Source organism: Staurois parvus, unplaced genomic scaffold (genome assembly GCF_062004578.1).
Source record: "Staurois parvus isolate SC_StPar_1 unplaced genomic scaffold, SC_StPar_1.0 ptg000054l, whole genome shotgun sequence".
Taxonomy (NCBI): domain Eukaryota; kingdom Metazoa; phylum Chordata; class Amphibia; order Anura; family Ranidae; genus Staurois; species Staurois parvus.
The window spans coordinates 2,704,299-2,728,692 of record NW_028317850.1 but is presented as its reverse complement, the minus strand read 5'-3'; the positions used below and the strand labels follow the sequence as shown (position 1 = coordinate 2,728,692).

General features: G+C 39.6%; 1 protein-coding gene across 2 annotated transcripts in view; it reads left to right on the top strand.

The window, feature by feature from the left end:
• The window catches only part of CGNL1 (cingulin like 1), a 136,808-nt gene that overhangs the window by 63,900 nt on the left and 48,514 nt on the right, over positions 1–24,394 (top strand). For both annotated transcript variants that reach the window (XM_089667771.1, XM_089667765.1), the window contains exon 9: positions 23,791–23,997. In XM_089667771.1, coding sequence (XP_089523897.1) covers positions 23,791–23,997 — 207 coding nt within the window. The remainder of the gene's footprint in view (positions 1–23,790; positions 23,998–24,394) is intronic.

The following is a 24,394-nucleotide window of genomic DNA, read 5'->3' as shown; positions in this document are numbered from 1 at the left end:
GGTGCTCCTCTGTCATTCTGGCCTTGTGGCTCGGATGGCTGGCTGTATAATATCACTGCCTGGGAATTGAAACCAGAGGATCCCCAGGCATTGGGAGCTGGGAATAATTCTCTGGTGGAGAATTCCAAGGGGTCCATTGCCTCCCGATTTGAGCTAGTTTAGTCACGGGATGGGAAGACATGAAGCCCATGGTGTTAAGCACCACCTGGGAGCAGCGTCCCTGGGGTGCTCTGAATTATCTCTATGGGTTTGGGACTCCACTGTGAGAAAAGGCACTCAGCCACAACACTAAAGTTTGTTTGTACAACGCAACATGGGCTAGGCCTTTTGGCCCAGACCAGTGTAATTTTTGTTAGCAGACCGCAAGGCATAGTCATTTTCGTGCACATTGGCACTTATTTTTCTTTACCTTCACTTTTTTGTGTGGCACCTTTTCACTCAGGATTGTAGGGTGTGGGTTTTCTAGGCTACTGTGAAGCCTAGGGGGAAAATGTGTAGCCATCCGGTTCCTTTTTCCTCTGCCTTGGGGGGGGGGGGGGGAGACTCGTTGGTCGGCTTGAGATGACTATGAAGAGCAGAGTCTGCTGGGCCTTTTGGCTAGATGGACCTGAGCATGCCTTACCCTTGTCAGATTTGTGTGCCTTGGGGGGTCAGGGAGGGGCCCTTCCTCTTCAGAAGGGGGCCATTTGGCACACCCTTGTGCGCTCTTTTTGTGTGTGTTCACGTACACTTTTATGTACGCTTTGGTCCTTTTTTTTTTTTTTTTTTTTGCACAAGGCAGGCTCGGAAATAATAAAAAAAAAAATTGGCGTATGCAGTTTGGAATAAATGGTTTTATTTGCACTCTACACCAGCAGTGCTGAATACTCAACTGTCCAAAATGGACAAAAAAACAATGATTTGCATGGCTCTGCCTACTGTCCCTACATGAGGAATAATCCTCTTATTTTTGTGATATGTGATGGAATGAGACACTGAATACCTTCTGTGTTAGGAAGGCCTTGCAACAAGAATAAATATAATATGTCCTGCACTGTGCTTTTATTTCCAGCCTCACAGCTGTCGAAGACTATATTTCACATTTCTAATATTCTATAGCGCTGCACTGTTAATTTTTGTTGTTCTACTGTGCTTCACACGGATTAGAGTGAAGGCTTTTTGATTGCTTTAATCCCTTCTCACCATAACCTGCATATGCTGTCCCATAGAGTCGGATATAAAAATTGTCAGGTCAGTACACATTCCTGGTGATCATGTCAACACAAATACAGTAAATGCTGTCTGCAGAGTCTGAGAATGCTGATTGCAGTCTCCGTTCATTTTTGTTGTTCTCACCTAAGTTTCCAGTACTGGGTCTGATGTCAGTTTTTTAATATAAGTGATAGATCTGAGTCTATATTATTATTATTATACAGGATTTATATAGCGCCAACAGTTTGTGCAGCGCTTTACAATGTAAGGGAGACAGTATTACAATACATTTCAGTACAGAAGGAATAGGAGGGCCCTGCTTGTGGAGCTTACAATCTGAAGGAAGGGGGAGATGGTACAAAAGGTGATGGCTGTGGGGGATGATCTGATGGAGGTGGCTCAAGTACAGTTCTTAGGTGGATATCCAGTACCTGAGTCTGTACATACAGTATGTGCTTTGTGTTAGAGTGGCTGCACAGCATTATTTCACCCTTATCCCAGTTTTTCTAAATTTTGAATTCTAAATTATATATTGTTCTGCAATTTTTCTTACTGATACATTAAGAATACGAGGTATTACAAAGTGTTCTGTAAATAAGGTTTCAAAGGTCTATTGTACACAGACACTTAAGCCCCTGCAATGTACATGTTTCTCCCAGGAAGGAGGCCCAGATGCTGAAAACTATGGACATGAATGGCTGTGTGTGTATAGCGTATGGGCATATGTGAAGAAAATTTTATATTTTTTGGATGCACCTGCACTCTTCTATTACAAAGCCTAAATATTTGTGGGAAATTCTCAATATTTGAGTACTTAAAATGATCATTCATTTCTATAAAATATTGCTTTGTGGTTGAGGTTTGTTCACCTGAAGAATTACCGCTTTTATTAAAATATACAACATACTAAACTGCCGCTTAGATGAGCTCAGGAAATCGGCATCTGGAAAGTCTCTAGTTTTAAGCCACCAGGAAGTCAAATAAAGCCATCAAAGCCACATTCCAAAAATACCAGGTCTATGTATTCCACAAATACCTGGCCTTTCTGTTCACGCCAAACAGATTGAACTGCACTTTATTGTGCTCAGTCACAGCAGACCTTACTGTTGGGAACTTGAAATACAACAAGCATGACTGCCTTTTTTGGACTGATCAAACATGTGATGTGAAGGGAATGCCATCCAGTATAGTAGAGCACTTGATATTTGCATGTAGAGCCCAACCTATAGACATTACACCACTCCTCCAAGATGAAACTTGTCGCTTATGTTTCTGCAGGAATACCTTTTTTTTTTATTTCACACTTACTATCTTAAATGTCAAGGAGGACAATTTCAGTGGCTTGGCCTGAACGATTTACACTTGAATGTTTGAATAGTTATATGGCCAGTGGGTTTCCTAATTTAAAAATAATGATTATACTAAGATAAACTCAAATGGCTGAGCCTTAGGCATTCATTAGAGGTCTATTTATCAACATTTGGACCCACAATTTACATATTTTCAATGAATTTAATTTGGAAAATGTGTGAATCTTGGGTAAAAGTTATTTAATCTTGAGTGAAAACATTGAAAAACACCCATATGGACGAAAAATATATTTTAAAAATATTATTCTCAAATATATATTGCCATTTATTTGAAATGCTACAATTTTGGCCATATTCAATATATTTATATAAAAAAAAATCCGAAGAATATATTTAAAAAATTATATATTTTTAAAAATATATTCTTCAGATTTTTTTAACATATAAAAAAGACAGTTTAACATGTATTTTTACATATATTTGTAAATGCATTCCAAAAATGTAGATTTGCATCATTAAAGACATACAGTATATTTGAAATGTATTTTTAAAAAATGTTCATATATTTTGTAATTAAAACACATTTCAACATGCAGTGTGTGTATGTATATGTATATATATATATGTGTGTGTGTGTGTGTGTATGTGTATATATATATATATACAGTGGGGATCGAAAGTTTGGGCACCCCAGCTAAAAATTTGTATTAATGTGCATAAAGGAGCCAAGGAAAGATGGAAAAATCTCCAAAAGGCATCAAATTACAGATTGGACATTCTTATAATATGTCAACAAAAGTTAGATTTTATTTCCATCATTTACACTTTCAATATAACAGAAAACAAAAAAATGGCGTCTGCAAAAGTTTGGGCACCCTGCAGAGTTAATATCTTGTACTACCCCCTTTGGCAAGTATCACAGCTTGTAAACGCTTTTTGTAGCCAGCCAAGAGTCTTTCAATTCTTGTTTGAGGTATCTTTGCCCATTCTTCCTTACAAAAGTCTTCCAGTTCTTTGAGATTTCTGGGCTGTCTGTCACGTACTGCTCTTTTAAGGTCTATCCATAGATTTTCAATTATGTTGAGGTCAGGAGATTGTGAAGGCCATGGCAAAACCTTCAGTTTACGCCTCTTGATGTAATCCCCAGTGGATTTCGAGGTGTGTTTAGGATCATTATCCATTTGTAGAAGCCATCCTCTCTTTAACTTCAGCTTTTTCACAGATGGCATCAAGTTACCATCCAAAATTTGCTGAAATTTTATTGAATCCATTTTTCCTTCTACTCGTGAGATGTTCCCTGTGCCACCACTGGCTGCAACACAACCCCAAAGCATGATAGATCCAACCCCATGCTTAACAGTTGGACAGAGGTTCTTTTCATTAAATTCTGTGTCCCTTCTTCTCCAAACGTACCTTTGCTCATGTCGGCCAAAAAGTTCAATTTTAACCTCATCGGTCCACAGAACTTGTTTCCAAAATGCATCAGGCTTGTCTATATGTTCATTTGCAAAGTTCAAACGATGATTTTTGTGGTGAGGACGTAGAAGAGGTTTTCTTCTGATGACTCTTCCATGAAGACCATATTTGTACAAGTATCTCTTTATAGTGGAATAGTGTACCACAACTCCAGTGTCTGCCAGATCTTTCTGGAGGGATCGTGCATTCAAACGTGGGTTTTGAATTGTTTTTCTCACAATCCTGCGAGCTGTTCTGTCTGATATTTTTCTTGGTCTTCCAGATCTTGCTTTAACTTCCACTGTTCCTGATGACTGCCATTACTTAATTACATTCCGAACAGAGGATATTGACATCTGAAAACGCTTTTCTATCTTCTTATAGCCTTCTCCAGCTTTGTGAGCGTCAACTATTTTCAGTTTCAGTTTTCTAGACAACTGCTTAGAAGAACCCATGGTGCTGATTGTTGGGGCAAGGTCAGATGAGTCTGGGCATTTAAAACCTTTGAGATTGACATCACCTGGTCTTCCCAGACGATGATTGAGAACAATCCATGACACTGGCAGGTCTCAGCTTGGCAAAGGGAGCAGTGCGTGCTATAAATTCTGCAGGGTGCCCAAACTTTTGCAGACGCCATTTTTTAGTTTTCTGTTATTTTGAAAGTGTAAATGATGGAAATAAAATCTAACTTTTGTTGACATATTATAAGAATGTCTAATCTGTAATTTGATGCCTTTTGGAGATTTTTCCATCTTTCCTTGGCTTCTTTATGCACATTAATACAAATTTGTAGCTGGGGTGCCCAAACTTTCGATCCCCACTGTATATATATGTGTGTGTGTGTGTGTGTGTGTGTGTATATATATATATATATATAGAATATGGCCAAAATTGTAGCATTTCAAATATATGACAATATGTTTGGGAAGAATATTTTTAAAATAGATTTCAAATATATTTTTCTTCCATGTGGGCAGACCTCTCAGTGTTTTCTTTTTTTAAGACTGGGAAAGCCATATTTTGTATCTCCCCATGCTAGACATATTTTATCCTGGAGATCTCAGATTTGAAAGCGGTTTCACCATAGGAAAATGCAGTCACCTCCATGGAAAGTGAATAGATTCTTCTGCTTCTTCTACCCACCACATACCCATTTTGTTGAAGTAATCTAATAACAGTCCTTTCCCAGCAAGGCCATTTGTTCTATATTGTATTTATGGCTACACTCTCAGGAACTGGCTTGGTTCAAGGAAATCATCAACACAGAGGACAAACTTATCCAATTTAAACATCTCCATCAGCTTTATAATACCCTGTCCTGATTTGTAGGATTTATTAATGATTATCCATCCATGCATAAAATCATTATAGTTAGTAAAATTATAATATAAAAGTATGCACCTAAAATTCTGTAAAATTTGTCAGTTGTAGTCGAACAATGGGAGGGATCCCAGCCAGCAGACTCTTTATAATGCTGGTTTGTCTCTTAACCTGTTACATTAACTTGTGTCTCTTTCACCCACCCTTGCGGTCATCTAGTGGGGAGGACTGTTCCCAACTCTGATGGAGTTCTTCTTCGGTCAGGTTGATAATGCCTCGGTTGCCTCTATGGGCAAGAATTAGTTCCTTGACTGAATTTAGCTATGGAGAGCTTTCTTGGCATACAGAGTATGTGTGGGACGTGTGTATTTGCTATGTTTTATTATTTGTATACTTGTTACTTATGAAAAAAAATTTAAAAAAAGCACCTTTAAGAATAATTAATGGATCTGCTCTTTTTGCCCTGTTTTTTGTTTTGTATAATCATTATTACATAAGATTTTTCTTCTGTATTAATCTAATTATGAACAAAGGACACATCCGCTGCATTGTTATAGGTTGTAACACTGACTGCTAGTCTATAAGCCATATTAAGAATGCTGCCTATCCAAAAACACAATAGCCCATTCATATTTGTTTGCACTCGTATATCTGTCAAAAGAATAGCTGTTTTGTTGATGTTGAAGACTTTTCCATTTCCAAGTTAGCCTTGTTAGTTTCTCTTTTGAATGTTGTGACTTTAATCTAAATGTTGGATTTACATTTTCTAAAGAACGCCGTGTTACTACAACAACATGTAATGAGCTAATCTTTTCAGCTCTCCTCTCAAGGTTTCTGATTTTGACCTAATAATTCCCAGGAATTAGGATGCTTTGTAGACTTTCTGAGAAATGGACCATGTTAGCCCTGTTGCTGATTATCTGCCTGAGAAAGGGGACTTTGATTGTGTTTTGTCGGGCAATCTGACCTTCTCTGTGGGCTCATTGTGTTAACTAAGGAATTAATGGTGACTCTGTTGGACACTAATTAAATTTTAAAACTGCCATTTCTGTTTGGGGTGATTCTAAAGATGTATGTAAATGTCTGTCTGAATCCACTTAATACATCTAATGTAATTAACAAGGTTAAGTGTTTTTTAAAAAATGCTCGTTTAGTTTCAAATCATGTTTACTTAGGGGGCAGCCACATTTGTTCATCATTTGTGTAGGAACTGATTTTTTTCTTAGCAGTACTACAAAGTGGTTGTGCTTCTATATTTCTTTCTGTAAGGCTCCATGTACACTGCAGCTGATAAACTCACGTTTAGGAACTTTTCTGCGTTTTTTTTGAGCAGCCCCTGAACTCTCCCTAATGTTTTCCTATGTGTCCATGTACACAATGTTGTTTACAGTCATTTACAGGCAGTTGAGCTTACAGTAGTTTTTTTTAACGCAACACCGTTCAGGAGTAGATTTTGTCAGCGTTTTAAACGCCAAACGCGGCTAAACGCATTTATAAGTGTTTGCATTTGGAACTTTTTTTTAACTCTTCCATTTCCAGATGCTGTCCAGAGCCTTTTTTCATCATGAAAAATGCATGCAAAGCGTTTTCCCGGTACTCAAATGGACCTGGTACACTATACTTTGAGGATTCGCATGAAAGAAAATATGTTAGACACCGCTGCAATAATTTCTGCACAGAAATGAGCTGGAACACATCCAAACACCACAAAAAAAAAAAAAGACAGCTAATCTCAACAAATACTGCTCTCTCTGCTTCTGCTCTCTCTATTTCTCTCAAAATGTCTGAAATAGTAATTATTATTATTATTATTATACAATATTTATAAAGCGCCAATAGTTGGCTCAGCGCTGTACATTACAATGGGAGACAGAACATGTGACAGAACAATAACAATAGTTAATTTTTGTACTGTTTTTCAGTGCATTCTGGGCACTTTGGAAGGTCTCCTGAGGTTATCTTAATAAAACGCTTCTAAATGCAAACACTCATAAACAGGGTATGCAAACACAGCTAAACAGCCGGTTTTTTTAACCTACGTTTTCTAGCAGTCAGCTTCCATCGTTCAGAAGTGTTCCGTGTACATGGAGCCTATATATTAAAGCTGAACTATAGGGATTATCTGTACTGCATACTTACTTCCAGCTTGGCATGATGTAAGTATGCTTTATTCCCCTCTCCTATTGGGGAGATTTACCTTCACTTCTTGTCCCATAGACAAAACAGGAAGTGAGGGAAAATCCCTGCAAATTAAGGGGAATTCCTTGGGGACCCCTAGACTCACTAGAACTAATGTTCACCATTGGAAGATTTCCCCTCTATTACTTTTCTAGGGACACACCCAAAGTCTGGGGTTTTCTTTTACCTGATGGGCCACTGGATAAGCTGAAAATTGCTGTAGAAATTGGTGTTATTATAGTGATAGCCACGATCTTCAAAGTCCTGTTCAGGTTCAGTGCAAGCAGCTTCCTCTCTGCACACAGAACACAGTGGGTCACTTGCATGGTACTGCAGCGCTTCATATAACACCTTATATTTTTTCAATGAATAAAAGTTGTTCTTTCATTGCAATATGTGGAGATCATGATGTCAGCGCCCCTCCTTTCCACCTCTTTCAATCAGAGAATGTCTTGTATTCATTTGATAAAAAAGAAAAAAAGTGCTCTATGAATAGCAGTGGTGCCAAGCAGGCGCCACTCTGTTCTGATTGTAGAGATGAAACTGCTCGTGCAGAACCTAGAAGATTGAGGCTCTCACTGTAGAAGTGTAAACTACTACAGTGATTTTCAGCTTCCTCCGTGACCTCTCAGGTATGAGATATACATACTTTGTGCCAAGCTGGACCAACAGAAGTATGCAATACAGATCATTTCTGGAGTTCAGCTTAAAAGTAGAACTATGGGCAAAACTTTTTTTTTTTTTTTTTCGTTTTGGATAGAGTAATAGAGGGTTATAACCACTGTCAGTTAATTTCCTACCATATGTGTCCTATTGGGGAGATTTACCTTCACTTCTTGTCCCATAGACAAAACAGGTGAGGGAAAATCCCTGCAAATTAAGGGGAATTCCTTGGGGACCCCTAGACGCACTAAAACTAATGTTCACCATCGGAAGATTTCCCCTCTATTACTTTTCTAGGGACACACCCAAAGTCTGGGGTTTTCTTTTACTTCACTTTTGATTATAATGGTAAACAGGACAAATAGAGAAGATGAATCTCCCTACTGGGTGCACAGACAGCAATACAAATCTAATAGATGTTCTAATCCCTCTCTACAGTATCCAAAACTAAAAAAAGCTGTGCCTTTAGTTATACTTTAAGCCAATAAATGTACCTGTCAATGTATGCTTTCACTTCTCTGCCTTGTTGAATAATTGGATGAGACCTTTTTCTAATGCTATGTTAGCTTTAAAAGTAGCCTTCCACCATGCAAACCTGATTTTCTACATTGTGCATGTGCTACCTTGTAGTAAATCAAACCTCTTGCCACACAAGAACTCAGATTGCAGAGTGCTTGGATTCAGTATTGACTATGGAAAGCAAACATGGCTTACCTAAACTGTCTTTAAAGGAGAAGTAGGACCAAAGCTCAGGTGTGCACTTAGTTCTGTACTCCTGTGGCACGCATTCAGCCAACAGCGGCTTACAGCCCACTCTTGCCTGACATCACTGAGTCGGTCCATGTTCTGGAGAGATCCCAACGTTAAAGCCTGCCTCTCAGTGAGCCCTGGAGAGCCTGAGCCAGCCGCTCCCACCCCCTCCACAGGCTGGCAGGTGAGTGCTGAAGGGGCAGAGTAGAGAGTCAGTGACTGACAGTCACCGGCTCTTTGCTCACTGAAGACCAAGAAATGAGCAATCAGCAGCCTTCAATCGCTCGGTTTTCGATCTTAGTGGTGGCTGAGGACAGATGCAGCATTGGACCAATGCTGTATCCACCTAGGTAAGTAGGTAGGTTTTTTTTTTTGTTATTCCCATACTTTTTTAACCGCTTCCCGACCGCCCTATAGCAGAACTACTGCTACAGGGTGGCATGGCTGTGCAAAATCACATATACATTCGTGATTTTGTATTTTCAGGTAGGGGGCGCATGCGCCGCCCTAACCGCGTCTCCATTGGTGGCTACAGCTGTCGATCACCGGGTCCCAGCCAGAGATTCCCCACCGGCACCCAACGATCGCCGATGAACAGTGAAAGGAGAGAGGTCTATGTGTAAACAACACAGATCTCTCCCGTCAGCACCGACATGCTCCTTTTGTATTGCATTGTATTGTAAAAGCAGCATGTTTCCCTAGTAAAACACACACAGCACACATAGTAAAACCGCACACAAGAATGCTCTAAGGTACAAAACCGTCTACCTTTAGAAGCACTTTAAAGTGGAATATTAGCTCATTTTTTAGAAATTGCTAGGAAATATAGAGATTTTAAGCAAAAGAGACTTTGCATGTCTCTTATTCTAAAAAAAATTTCTCCTCTGTCCTAGCAATTTTTAAATTGGTCCATGCTCAGTGCAGTGTACACTTTAGCTGAACTTTGGCATCTGTATTATGCCAGGAATGCAACCGGGTATTGGGGCCAATGGGACTCCCGAGCATGCATAGGGTTTCCATCAGAACGATCTGCCCAGTGGATGGAGATAAAGGACCCAAGAGACTCTTGGAGGAGATGGCAGTCTTGGAGGAGTAGTTATTTATAGTTCCGCTTTAAGTAGTGAAGAAGCGATGACAATGACAACCCACAGCTTTGACTACTAAAAACAAGACCGGTATGGTGATTTTTTCCTATCAAGACAAGTCAGGGAAAATACGTTTCTGTTATCGGTTATGTCTAAAAGTACAGACTTCTTAATGATTGACATTTAGTGTTGGTAGAATGTCTGTCTGCATTTTTTTGCACAGATCATAACCAGACATAAGTATAGTAATTTCACACCACTCATAGTAGCACCTTCAAGTCTAGCTGAAAATGGCTTGGCCAAAGCCCAGAACAGAAACTCTTCTTTCCGGGCATATCCGGCCCCTCTCACCCTACAGACGCTTGTCCTTTGCCAACAAAGAACAGTCGCTCCCGGAGTGCTTACTAATTAGTAACGTTTCAGTGTAACTTAATAGAAAAGATGAATCGGCTGATTAAATACCCTTTATGTCATTTTACATTGTTGGCCTCTGAAACAACAGACAGTCATCTGGCAGCAGAGCCTTCACTGTCATCATATAGAAAGAATAGAAGAAGTTGAAGTAACAATCATCTCCAGCTAGTCTTGAAATTGCAGGGGGCGAGGATCAAAATAGCACTGATTCTCCATTGGTGTCGGAATTAGTGAATACCTTCTTTGACCTATTCATTAGCATATTTTACACAAGTTATTTTATCTTTCTGCTCAGTGAAGATGAACAATGATTTATTGACTCCCCATAGGAGCGTACTGGTCTCTGATATACTATACATTCACAATGGCATTTCTTCACAGTAGACAAGCTTTTGAGAAAAGTTGGGATCTTGTCAATATGGTTGTCATGCTGAGTTAACGATTCATAAAAGCACAATTTTTCAGAGACTGTTCTCACAGCACAAATATGCATTTATGTTTGATAACTAGAACTATAGTATAAATAAAGAAAACAATGATAACAATACGTAGGGGTGGGTTTATAGTGTGCAGCAGAGCATTGTCACATACATGCACACAGAAGTGATGTATGGGAACTTTGTTTGAAATTGTTCTAACTTACTTGCTTGAAAATAAGTTTTGACTATAGCATTTAATATATTCCTTTCAATCCAGAATTCTCCATATTATGATGACTAAATGGAGTTTGCATGTTCTCCCTGTGCTTGTTTGGGTTTCCTGTGGGTACTCCAGTTTCCTTCCATACTCCTAAAGACATGCTGATAGGTTTATTGGCTTCTGTCCTAATTGGCCCTTGTATGTGTGTGTATGTATGTAGGGACTTAGATTGTAAATTCCTTCAGTTCAGGGGCTGTTGTGAACATACAGTATATAAAGCCCTGCATACGTTTACGGTGCTATATACCTGTAATAAACAAATTTAAGCAGATGTCCAGTGACTTTACGCCCTAAGCCCGTGATTTGTACCCTAAGTGCTTCCTATGCCTTGCTTTTGGTCGTCATAGCCTGCCCCGGGAAGAGGCAGGGTTGAGCTCTGGTCAGTGTTACATTAATAAAGACACCTGTATATGCCTTTTGTAATCATGGGGCAACAATTAGCATTACAATTCCTATATGTTCACGTCAAGAGTATGTAAATCTTTCTTTGAAAACATGTCCCTAACTAGAGAAGAGCTTGGGTGTCTGTTGAACTCAATTCTATCCATATTTGAAAGCTGCGCTGTTTTGTAGTCCAATCAGTTGCAGGTAGGGTCATTAACCATCCCACATTACATGTAAAACAAAGGAGCGGGATGCTGGTCCTGTCAGTGTCCTTATATGGACTCATACCCATATGTAATCAATGGCATAGTGGTTTGGGGTTTAGCACTCCTACCTTGCTACTCTGGGGTTTGGGTCCTGGGTTCGAATCCCAAACAGGACACTTCCTGCATGAAGTTTTGCATTTTCTCCCTGTGCTTATATTGATTTCCTCTGGACACTCTGGTTACCCATTACACTCCTAAGACATACTGCTAGGTTAATTGGCTCCTCTCTAAACTGGCCCTAGTATGTATGCATGTATGTATGCATGTGAGATAGAGACATTAGATTGTAAGCTCCTTGAGCACATGGACTGATGTGATTGTACAAAATGGGGAAAATTTACTCAAACTGAAGCGTGCAAAATCTGGTGTAGCCCTGCATATAAACCAATCAACTTCCAGGTTTTATTGCCAAAGCTTAATTAAACAAGTTGAAATTAGCAGCTGATTGGCTACCATGTACAGCTGCACCACATTCTGAGTGCAAACATTTTAGAAAATCTATAAGTGTGAAATACGGTGCCAAAATAAATCTACCAAACTATCCCAATATTCACAAAGAAACTTTCACCCTTGAAAGTGTAAATGATTAAATAACAGTATGAATGGGTCCCCACCTTATAAGCTCCCCACCCTATATTTAGTGGCAATCAAATCTTTAGAAAATAAATCTCCAAGATATACAAATATGCAAGCAAAATGTGTTAAAAAAATAAATAAATAAGTAGATAAAGTAAATAAAATCTTTTCCGCAAATATAATAAAATTAATACCCAGTGTCATTTAAAGTCCAAAATTTAAATAAATAAAGCGATGTCCAAACTCCAACTTGATATTTCTTTCAAGATGTTTGAGCCTTTCCTCTGGCTCCCAAAGGTTGGAAAATGCCTCAAAGAAAAACAAACTCACAATAGTGCATTATCTTAATGATAATATTCCATATCACTCTATATTTAGTGCAAAAAATGTGCAAAACCAAAATAAACCAACACTGTGCAAGATCAGTGATGTGCTTCACTCTGTGCCAAACACAACTCCAGTGATGTATCACCTCTACTGAAATCAGCAAGTATACCCTTACCAGAAATCATAGGATAAAACGCCTTGTATATCAATAGAAGGTATCACCAGAAGCGCTTCTTCTCCTCTCCTCTACTCCTGAAGCTTTCCACTTTGATTACCTTCCCCTCATAGTCCCACATGAGCCTTAACCAGATCTCATACAGATTCCTCCACAACGTATATAGGTGAAAAGCATCGATATAATAGTGTGACACCGTATGGTAAATGGAACAATACCTTTTTAATCAATCTGCTTACATCAAAAACATAAAAAACGAGCGTGGTATATGTGTTCCCTGTTCAAGGGATTACCAGGCAGCTTCCAGGTGGATTACTCTGCGGTTTCCAAGACCTAAGATGGCCACCGTACCACTTCCTGTTCCTGCTTAGTGTCCGTCACTTCCTTTGACGCGTTTCGTCACATCCGGGACTTAGTCATAAAATGCTACGTAAATTGTCAGCGCTATTTATAAATACCTGTAATAAATTAATATAATTTTTTGTTCTTGAGTTTAGATGTTTTAACATGAGCAATGTCCCCAGTTCCCCTCTGGTTCACCTATGTAATAAAATATACATGGCTGTTTCAGTCTGTGATTATTACAAAAATGTACCATACATGTACATGAAAAGTCCCATCTTTTTAATTTATCGTATTATTCTATTGCTTAGGGAATGTGGTACACATAGGGGTTGATTTACTAAAGGCAAATAGACTGTGCACTTTGCAGGTGCAGTTGATGTTGTAGTAAATAAGAAGCTCTGCTGGCTTCCATCATCCAATCATGTGCAAGCAAAAATGCTGTGTTTTTTTTTTCCTTGCATTTAATTGGGTATTCTTTGTAAAGTGATGTTTTATCTCATTTACTAAGCTCTGGAGCAACTGCACTTGCAAAGTGCACAGTCTTTAGTAAATCCACCCAATAGATAGTACAAACCTTTCTTACAATAATTACAGTCTGAATGTACCATACACTTAGGATATTTGTATCATACTGCATGTGGTGTGCATGTCCCCTGCAGAAAGATGACACAAGTGTTTCCAATGTTTGTCTTCATTCCAGTGACAGTCTTTTTTCCCCCCAAGCAAGCCCATTTGAAGGATTAGTGCCCGGACTGGTTTACATTGCTGGCATAGTTTTCAGACTCTGGGTATGCTTGACACGTTTGACCACACATGTTTGTTTATAGCATCAGGTAATAAAACTATTGGTGTAAGTCTTTGTCTAGTGCTAAGTGATCAGTGTGCTTGTGGCTCTGACTGATTATCATAATGAACTGAACCACACATAGGTGAATGAAATGCTTTGTTAGGCTGGGAGATCTCTGAGTACTGCCAAAACAGAATCCGCCTATTAAACACATGTACTTGTATTACTGTCAGTAATTATAAAACATTGTTTCTACAATGGCAACTGAATTCTAAATGACACTCCTCTTCTTCTCAGGGTGTAAAACTTCCTCTGTTCAGCAATGGCACTTTTCTTTTTGTTACTGCTGGCTTCAGGGTATAATGCAGTGATTATAGTCAATATTCTGAAATGGATCCCTAACCGTTAAAAAAAAAAAAAAAAAAAAAAAAAAAAAGATATAAAGCAGGTCATACATGGGTCGCATTCCGAACAATTTTTCGATCGAAAATCAAAAACATAGTTCGTTCTGTATTCCGATGGTGCCACCAATGATTTAGAGAATCGTTTGTTTTTCACTAATTTTCCAGCATGCCCGATAAACGAAATGGGGAGGAATGCATGAAAATGTGCCATTGCCCCACTAACAGAACGAAAATCGGCCGATTTATTCTTAGGTCCGATTTTCAAACTAACAATCGTTTGAAAATTGACCCATGTATGGCTGGCCTAAGTATTTTTTGTCACCTGTGTCAGAAACAGTTTTGTTAAAGCTGTCCATTAAAAAAAAAAAAAAATCTGTTTTCTACACATTTTTTTTTTTTCATTCCCACTGATAAATGAGTACATCTCAGCATTCACATGGCCATTGCAAATAATCCCCATAATGTGTCCAATATATATACACTATATTGCCAAACGTATTAGGACACCTGCCTTTACACACACATGAACTTTAATGGCATCCCAGTCTTACTCCTCTGGGAAGACTGTCCACAAGGTTTAGGAGTGTGTCTATGGGAATGTTTGACCATTCTTCCACTTGGTGATGTAAGGCTTGGATGCAGCTGCTCGGTCATTGAAACTCATTCCATGAAGCTCTCTACGCACTATTGTTGTGCTAATCTGAAGCCCACATGAAGTTTGGAGGTCTTTAGCTATTGACTGTGCAGACAATTGGCGACTTCTGCGCACTGTATGCTTCAGCATGCGCTGAGCCCGCTCTGTCATTTTACGTGGCCTACTACTTTGTGGCTGAGTTGCTGTTGTTCCCAGTTGCTTCCACTTTGTTTTAATACCACTAACAGTTGACTGTGGAATATTTAGTAGCAAGGAAATTTCACAGATGGACTTATTACACAGGTGGTGACCTATCACGGTAACACTCTTGAATTCACTGAGCTCCTGAGAGTGACCCATTCTTTCACAAATGTTTGTAGAAGCAGTCTGCATGCCTAGGTGCTTGATTTTATACACCTGTGGCCATGGAGGTAATTGGAACTCCTGAATCCAATGATTTGGAGGGGTGTTCCAAAACGTTTGGTAATATTGTGTATTTGTTATGATTTTCAATGCCATCTATTGGCCATAATGTAATATTTTACTGATTATGGTATTTCAGGAAAATATGGCATTATGGTCACTAGATGGAGCTGATGATTATAGGAAACATTATGAAGATCATTTTGCAATTAGAATATTAGTGGGGCACTGCTCTTTGCAAGTGTTATAACAACTAATGATCCCAGATGCTCAACTTGAAATTCCTGTTAATGATTAGTTGGTAAGATGGATTGGTTGCCAGGAAAGCTTCTGCCAGATATGTACAGCCATGGCCCACACTGATAATCCTCTGTCCTGGTAGTAGCTAGATGCCAGGGAAGAACCTGGACCAATGGATGACATGTCTGCCAAGAGTAAGGTCTCTGTGGTTGATCTTTGGAATGACCGTGCCATCAAGAATATTTATTTATTTCAGGTACTTGTATATCGCCGTCAATTTACGCAGCGCTTTACATACATATATTGTACATTCACATCAGTCCCTAACCCTCAAGGAGCGTACAATCTAAAGTCCCCAGCTCACATTAATACATATACATACTGGGGCCAATTTAGACAGGAGCCAATTAACCTACCAGCATGTCTTTGGAGTGTGGGAGGAAACCCACGCAGTCACAGGAACAACATGCAAACTCCAGGCAGGTGGTGTTAGGGTTGGGATTTGAACCAGCGACCCTAGTACTGCCAGGTGGAAGTGCTAACCATTTAGCCACAGTGCTGCTAAATATTAAAGATGATGCAGGAGCTCTGCCCTGAATGTGGTCATCAGGTACCTGGCATGCAGTCCTAGGGGGTACTCGCATGTGTTCCAACACTTTAGTGGCTACATATCTGGGGAGACTTCCCTTCACTTAAAACTATTAAACCTTGTGCCACATGCCCAAGACCTTATTGACAATCTCCCCAATGTGGATACAGACAGCAGAAAAAAACACAGATGCTCCCTTCCAAACAAAAAGTTAGCCAGAGTTGGGCTTAAATAAGTTCCTAAATGTGAATTTTTGTTAGATTTTAAGTCAACAAACTCAGCGTGAAATGAGAATCTTTTCAAATAATTTATTTTCAAGTAATAAAAAATAACACACAGTGCTGAAACAAAGTCATCTAGCTCCAAGGGCAAAAATGCTAAACGGCGGTCCCCCCTCCCCAAAATGTATGGGGATTATGTGTCAGCAAAAATCCTCTCCCTCCCCTCAGAAAATATGAGCACTAATCTGCACGCTTACCCCCAAACATATATTCTCCCCTAACAACCCCCCCCCCTGAAATCCCCAACCAAGCACACATCTTTACCCTCACCATCCCCCTTCCAAGCTCAAATACTCTACCCCTCAAATTTACCCTCTGAGCAGAAAACCTCTCCCCCCCTTCAAATCCCCCACCTAGCACAAATCCCCCCCTCCCCCTTCATAATGCATATCCCCTCTTATACAGTAATAAAAATTCCCCCTCCTAACACAAATTCTCTTCCCCTAAATCCTCCTTACTAACACAAATCCTCCATCCTGGTACAAATCCCCCCTCTTAGCACAAATTCTCTTCCCCTCTCCCAGCAAAAATGACTCCTAGTACACCTCCCAAAAAAATCCCCCTAGCACATATCCACTGCTCCTCCCCCCAAATTTTGCTTCCTAAAATAAATCATATGTTACTGCAGCCCCTGAATTTTTTTCGCCCAGTACAAATCCTCTCCCCCCAATACACCCTCCTGGCACATATCCCCCCAAAACCCCTCTCCTAGCATCAATCCTCTTCTCACCCCCTTCCTAGCACTAATACTCTCATCTCCAGCACAAATGTTTGTTACACTGAAGCTGCTGTCACTACTCCTGCCAGCTTGTAGGCTAGAACTCTCCACACTACACCCCCCACCTCTCTTTATACCACAGCACCCAGGGCAGTCACCCTTCCTGGCCACTCCTTGTCCCGGCCCTGATCACACATACAAATTACAGAGATGACCACCTAGTCTGTGACTATTTCTTCAAAAAGAACCAGCTCCTCCTCTTCGGCTAGTACCCCCATGGAAAGCTGCTTTCCATGGGAGCACCCATGCAGGCTTGCTCCTGAGCTGCCCTCTCTATTGATACAGAGCTTGCTTGTCACAGGGTGGCTCTCGCTGCTCTCACAAACATCACTGGATTGCATTGGGCTCAGGTAAGAATAAGGAGGGGCTGGGGGGGATCCTGCATCACAGGTTTTTCACCTTGAATGCATTGAAGTTAAAAACCTAAATGCTTTAGAAGCACTTTAAGCTTTGAAAAAATAACTAAAAAATAAAAACGAGAAGCTGATTGATTTCTTTGCAAAGCTATACCTAGCATTCTCCAGTGTTAGTAAGTCAACCCCTAGATGGCGTCAACTATCATAGGAAACAAGTCTGCTCCTCAGCTCCATTTAACGGCCATAATGGGGTATTTTCTGCATTCACATATTCAAATTGCAGATAATATAGTCTGAGAACTTTCGATTTGTTTCGCCCATTTGTACACACAAATTTACATGCAGTTTTGATGGACAGACAGCCATGCAATTTTTTTTATAAATGCATCCCTAAATTAAATAAATTAAACTATTTTAAATACTTCCCCCTTCCCAACAACACAGCAGAGTTTTTTTCCTCACCTAAGCAGCTCAGCGAAATTGAGAGTTTCCACTTTAGCAAAATTGTACTTGTGGAAATTTTCACCAAAATTGCTGTGCTCACACTCAGTCTCCATTTAAGATAGGTGTATATCGTTCCTTGACTATCACACCCTTGGTGCATCTGTTAGGATGGTCTGGTTCAGTTGAGTGAGACAGCCAGTCATTCCAAAAATGATCATTTCTCGTGTGTACCATGAGTTCTTGTCGGAGAATAAATTGCACAATTTAATAGAAAGCATTACATACATATATGAAGTTAGTTCAACAAACACTTCACTGCACATGGAGTTCCTGTAATGTATTACATAGTATGTAAAACATGTAGCAGTACTGGCATCTCAGTATATTTTATTAGATAACATTACACATGGATAGTGCTACATAGATTGTGATGGCTCTGAAGTTATTGCTAATTGTTGTCTTCTTAATTTTACTTTTCTCTTTTTCTTCTTGATTTATTCTGACTCGAAGGTCTTTTTGTGTGTTATTTACATGCTGGGCTTGCAAAAAGCTTATGTTGGCTTCTTACCCTAAAGGGCCGTTTGAGGGCCATATACCTTTGTTTCAGTGCAGTCTGGAGAATCCCATCCCAGTTAGCAATGCTGACTAACACGATCTCAAAATAAGCACTCTCTTGTCTCCTAATAGCCTTGACTTGGCCTTCTTCTTTTTCTTTATCTAATACCCATCCTGCACAGATTTGGAGCAGGTCAAGCATTAAAGGCAACACTTTCATTGTTTCTTTATTTGCTTAGTCTGTTTTACTTTTCTGCTGACATGTCTGTTATAAGGAAGGCCCTGCAAGCATCAATTTTCCTTTGTTGTCCTGGGTAGAGTGAGCTTAGCAGAGTCAGTATTCTCCAATTAATTTGTGTTCTTGAACTTGCAGAATTCTGTGCATGTGCGTTAATAATACACTGTGTAGATTCACTATTAAACCTAGCCATACACTAGAAGAATTTTGTATGCAAATTTTTCAAAAATTGTTTAATTTTCTAATGATTATAATGGTTATGGAATGTCAAATTGGCGATCATTTTATACCACAGTGACGAAAAAATTCAAAAGAGCGGGATGGAAACTTTTTCTTAAAAGAACAAATTTCTAATAGTGAATGCAGTTTTCATTTGGAAATTTCATTCACTCCAAAATTGAATGTTAAAAACAAACTTATTTTTGGATGGCATTCAACAAGTCATCGAATTTACTAAAGAAACTTTAAGTACAAATGTTTGTTCAAAAATCTACTGGTACATGGCTGGCCTAGGCAAAAAAATCACAGTAATTATTTTAGCTGTATCTTTAGATTTGTGCTATATTCACATTCATAGGGCTGGGATTTTCAAGCTTCTGTTGCTGGTGGCATCAATGAAATGTTGCTACTGCTTTTCTTTCTGTGGAATACTAATAAAAAAGTAAATGGTGTATCAAAAATGTGTTAGGAGGGGGGATTAAGAGGGTTTGTGCTAGGAGGGGGATTTGGGTGGGGAGGAAAGATTTGTACTGGAAAGGGTAATTTGGGGGAGGTTGTGCTAGGAGGAGGGATTTAGGGGATTTGTACCAAGAGGCGGGATTGGGGGGATTTATGCTAGAAGGGGGGAGGAGAGGATTTGTGCTAGGGTGCAAGGGTAAGAGTATGTGTGCTAGGAGGGGTGAAATAGAACTACAGTTTAAGTTTTATTTTTTTGGGGGGGGGAGGTGCAAGTAGCTGGTCATACCTAAGGGTGCACAATAGTCTAGCATCGGCCCTAGGTGTATGCGATAGAGTACGCAAATTGACCTTAGGTATTTACATACAAAAGGTCTGAGGGTTACAGTAAGGTATAGTTCCAGTGCACATAATTAAAGTGGTATTAAACCCAAAAACAAAAATGTACTATATTGCAGCTTACCAGTTCTTAGTTGTGGTGGCTGCATCAGTTTTTTCTTTTTTAGGCTTTGTTCATTTATTTTCACCTGGTCATCTGGCCAGTGAGGTAGCCCATTTTTTTTTTTTTATAGTTCAATCCTCCCGCTGTACTATTGTGTTCTGATGGCAGGAATAAAGCGATCTGTGCTGCCGGCTATAGCCTGCGGCACTGTTCCATTGGGATAAACCGGCAGGCTGGTTGTACAGAAGTCAATTGGTGGATTGACTTCTGTACAACCAGGATGTTCATACATGGATCAAAATTTGGCCAGTCCCTGCTGAACTGGACGAATTTCATTCCATGTTTCGCCGGTTTCCTTTTAACAGACCTAGCTGTCCAGCAAATGTGTCAGCAGGTTGAGACAAACCATTTGACACTGACAGGTGTGCTTTACTCTCGTCAATTTGTCCTGTTTACCACTATCATCAAAAGCAAATGTGAAAGAAAATCCCACATTTTGGGTTGTCACCAGAACACGGAATATCTTTAAAAAGGGACACTAGTTTTAGTTATCCAGGTGACATAAAGAGGTTAATAAAATAGAGAGTTGCCACCATAACGAGGCGGGGTGGCATTATATTTAGCTCTCAGACTCACCAAAAGGTTCTGAAGTGGTCTGCAGTGATTGGTGGATGAAACGCGTCAAAGTAATGACGTCATCACACCCGGTAGTAGCGTTCCACGAGGTCTGTACATCGGACATGTGAGACTAACCTCATGATGCAAGGGCTGCAGAAACTATTCCCGGAGGTCTGAGAGAGTCCCCATCACTGGGCTATATGACACATTACATTGTTCAGAGGCATGGGCAGTGACTAACCACGGAAATGGATGGAAATGCTGAATAAACAGCCTACGGAGCAATTGCATAAGGAAAAAACCAAAGAGAGGCTATACAGCTTGTAACTCTGTGTCACAGTAGTAGTAAGTGTGAGAAGTATTTATTCACGATCTTATACTATCTCTATCCGCACTCTACCAAGGCAATTCCTCTCTTAACATATGCGTGGTCTTCCCATTTGCTAAAATTGGCTCCGGTCACTATATCGATTATATACAGGACTGCACGGATTCCAATAATGGCTCTTATCACATAAGATGCTCGCTTGGATATATATCCGATTTAGTCTGCATTAATCTGTCCTTATGCCCTAACTCTGATGGACATTCACTTTGCTTCTCAATTATTTGGGATGTTCATTTCATAGTGGTCACATTATTAACCCACTCTTCATTTGTCTACTATGACCTATGGTCTAAAACTGTGCACCAACGAACAGAGACGGTTTATTACCATTACCACCCCAGACTTCATATTGCTTATTACCAGGGGTAATAGGGAACTACCAGCATTAGGGAACTACCAGCATTGCCCAGGAACATTAGCGTCCATTATTATATCTCACCACTGTCCATATTGACACTGCATACTTCTTTGCAATCCGGATTGCTTCTTGGTTTTAATAGTTTTAGGTGGTTGTGTATGATATTCACTGTCTGCAGATATCATTCCCATTTTTTAATTGGGAAATTAATAAAATGTGTTTTTACATGTGAGCTACTCTGCCTGGGTGTATTATTACCTACTTTGGTAGCTTGCTTCTTGCAGCTACCGTGTTTGTTTTTTGAGGTTCTCTCACTTTGGAGGGACTACCTCTCACTTTCTATTGTGGCTATGGGGCAGAAAGTGAAGTTAGGTCTCTCACAACATTCAATAAATTGTTTAATTGTTTAGTTTTTTGGCATAATACTTCTTTAACAGTGCAAAGTCTATATTACAGAACATAAGGCTTAAAAAAACACTGCTCCTAGAGGAGTTTAGAGTTTTGTCTGTAGAAGCAACTACTGTTATCTTATGTGTCCATGCCCATTAGGTAGTCCAGAGGTGTTTTTTTCAAGCTCAGCATTTAGAGTCAGGAAAAGAATCCTTCTGTTTTGCATTTTTTAGAGCATTTTTCAGGCAGCACAAAACACTAAATGCTCCTAAACGCTAGTATAAAAACAGCTCAAAATTGGCTTTTTTTCTGCCAAGAGCACAGGCGTTTTTTTAAGCCAGTGTACTTGGGGTCTAAATGTTTTTTGCTTTTAGTTTTTAACATTGTGGAACCTTATAACATTATTAGGTATAGCTTAGTTTCCCTTGCTGGGAAGATAAAGGGCCTATGTTGGCTTTTGTTCTCTCTCAATACAAGGCTGTGGAAAGACTTGAAGATGGTTGATGCAGCTTAGAATCTCAGATTCTGTTCAAAAAGAGATCAACTGCAGGTCACATGCAACTGTCAGTGAATGCTGAATTGTCTCAGAAGCTCTTACACTCATGTTGAATGCACCCGAAAGCAAACTGCACAAGTCCAAAGCCCATCAATGTATGCTCTTACTTGGCCAGTGAGGCAGAAAATGATGACAAATTTTCTCACCAGAACAGGAATAGAGTTGAAATCTTAGAGAGGACACCTGTCTAAAATGGGATTTCCTTCATGTTGGGGACATTTCCTCTCACTTCATGTTATATCTCCAGGACAGAAAGTAAAGTGAAATCTCCCCAATGGGAAACGGCAAAAAAAAAAAAAAATAGTTTGGCTTTTGATACTTAAAGGCCTCATACATATTGGTTTATTGTAAATGCTGTTTCAGCTAAACCGTGTTTTTTCATACAAGTTTAGACACATTCAGACACGGTTGGCATTTTATTTAATTGGCCTAGCTCTTAGGTGTGTTTAGGTGTTATTGGTGTTTTTAATGTTCAAAAGTTTTTCTCTCCTGAACACAATTCTTCTGCACTCAGGAGAGGAGCTTTGACTACCTCTAAGGCTTTTCTTGAGGTGCTTTCAGGGGCTTAGGCAAAAAACACCAGAAGCCCTAAAAACATCTGTTTAGGAGCACCAGTGTGCATGAACCCTAACTCTTCAGCAAATACTGATATATCTGTTCTGGGTGGACTGATCCTTCAGGTCTCTTGCACATGGCTGTAATTTACAGCATGTAGGCATACAGAATAAAATACAGCTATAGTTGTGGTGCCTGGGAGCCACAGCTGCAACATATTATTGTCCATAAGAATGCATTACAGAAAGCGCCATGTGCATAGTGACTGCTGGCACTGCCATTTACTCATGGATATATATGAAATATAGATTTTCTCTGCACTTCTAGACCGGTTCCCTCAGCTTTCTCTTCCCTATGCTCCAGCAGTTTAAGGTCCTCTGCATTATCAATACAGATCTAGCAGTGCAGAGGATCAGGTAAGTAAAGTTGGCCATACATGGATTGAAATTCATCTGGTTCAGCAGGAACAGGCCACATTTTGATTAATGTATGGACTAACTGGTTCTACACAAGTCAATCTATTGATCCGGTGATTTTTTTCCCAAAAGATCAGTGCTGGCCGGCAGAATACAATAGCTAACAAGAGTGACTTTCCCCATTGAATATGTGGATGGGGGAACTGGTTCATTTTTTTTTTCCGTTCATTCTGCTGGTTGAAAAAAAAAAAGAATCTTGTATTTTCTGCCTAAAAGTGCTTTTCCATCCCCTGGTTATAAACAAGCAGTTAACCCTTGCAGGTGGGTACAGCACCACTGCAAGGGTGGGTTTCTTATCCTTGGGTTTTAAAATAAATCTTTATAAAATATGTGTACTGCATGCCACCTACTGATTTTCTCTATTATGTGTTCTTGAAGGATGTTTTGTTGAAATGAAGGACGTTCTCGCACAACCAATCTTGTTATCCTACTAAGAAATGCTTTTGGTTGTTCTTCTCCTCACAGAATGTAAATGACATCACTACTCAGAAGAATGAAGCAAATGAGATAAAGAATGCATGTGAAAGTAGAGTAAAAAGTTTATTGCGAGAAAATGAAGAACTGAGACAAAGGATACAGCAGCTGGAGGCCAAAATAACTGAGCTTCATCAGAAAATCAATGAGCTGAATGAAGATAACGATAGAACAAAAGAGAGACTGCGGAGAACTGAGGTCAGGAAAATGAACATCTGAAAAGCAGATATGTTTTACTGAGACTTAGAGGGTTAGATATGATAATGAACTGGGCTGCATTTACTGTGAACAGTATCAGTGTAAACTAATCTTTCACATGTTATTGTATAGAGCTGTTCTGTCCAAATCAGTCCTTGGGGGCCGTGATCCTCCCCAGAGTTTTAGGATTTCCATAATTAACAGACAGTAAGAAATCAAACCAAATTGAATGTGTCTGCTACAGAACCTTAGCCGGAATACAGCAATAGAGACTAGAATTGGATACGCCTGGTGGAGAAAATGGTCTCATTTTCGTATCTTCTTCCAGTGCATATATTTAGAGAGCAAGTTCACAAATCTACTGCAGCCAAATTTTGCCGGGCTATAAAAAGGCAGA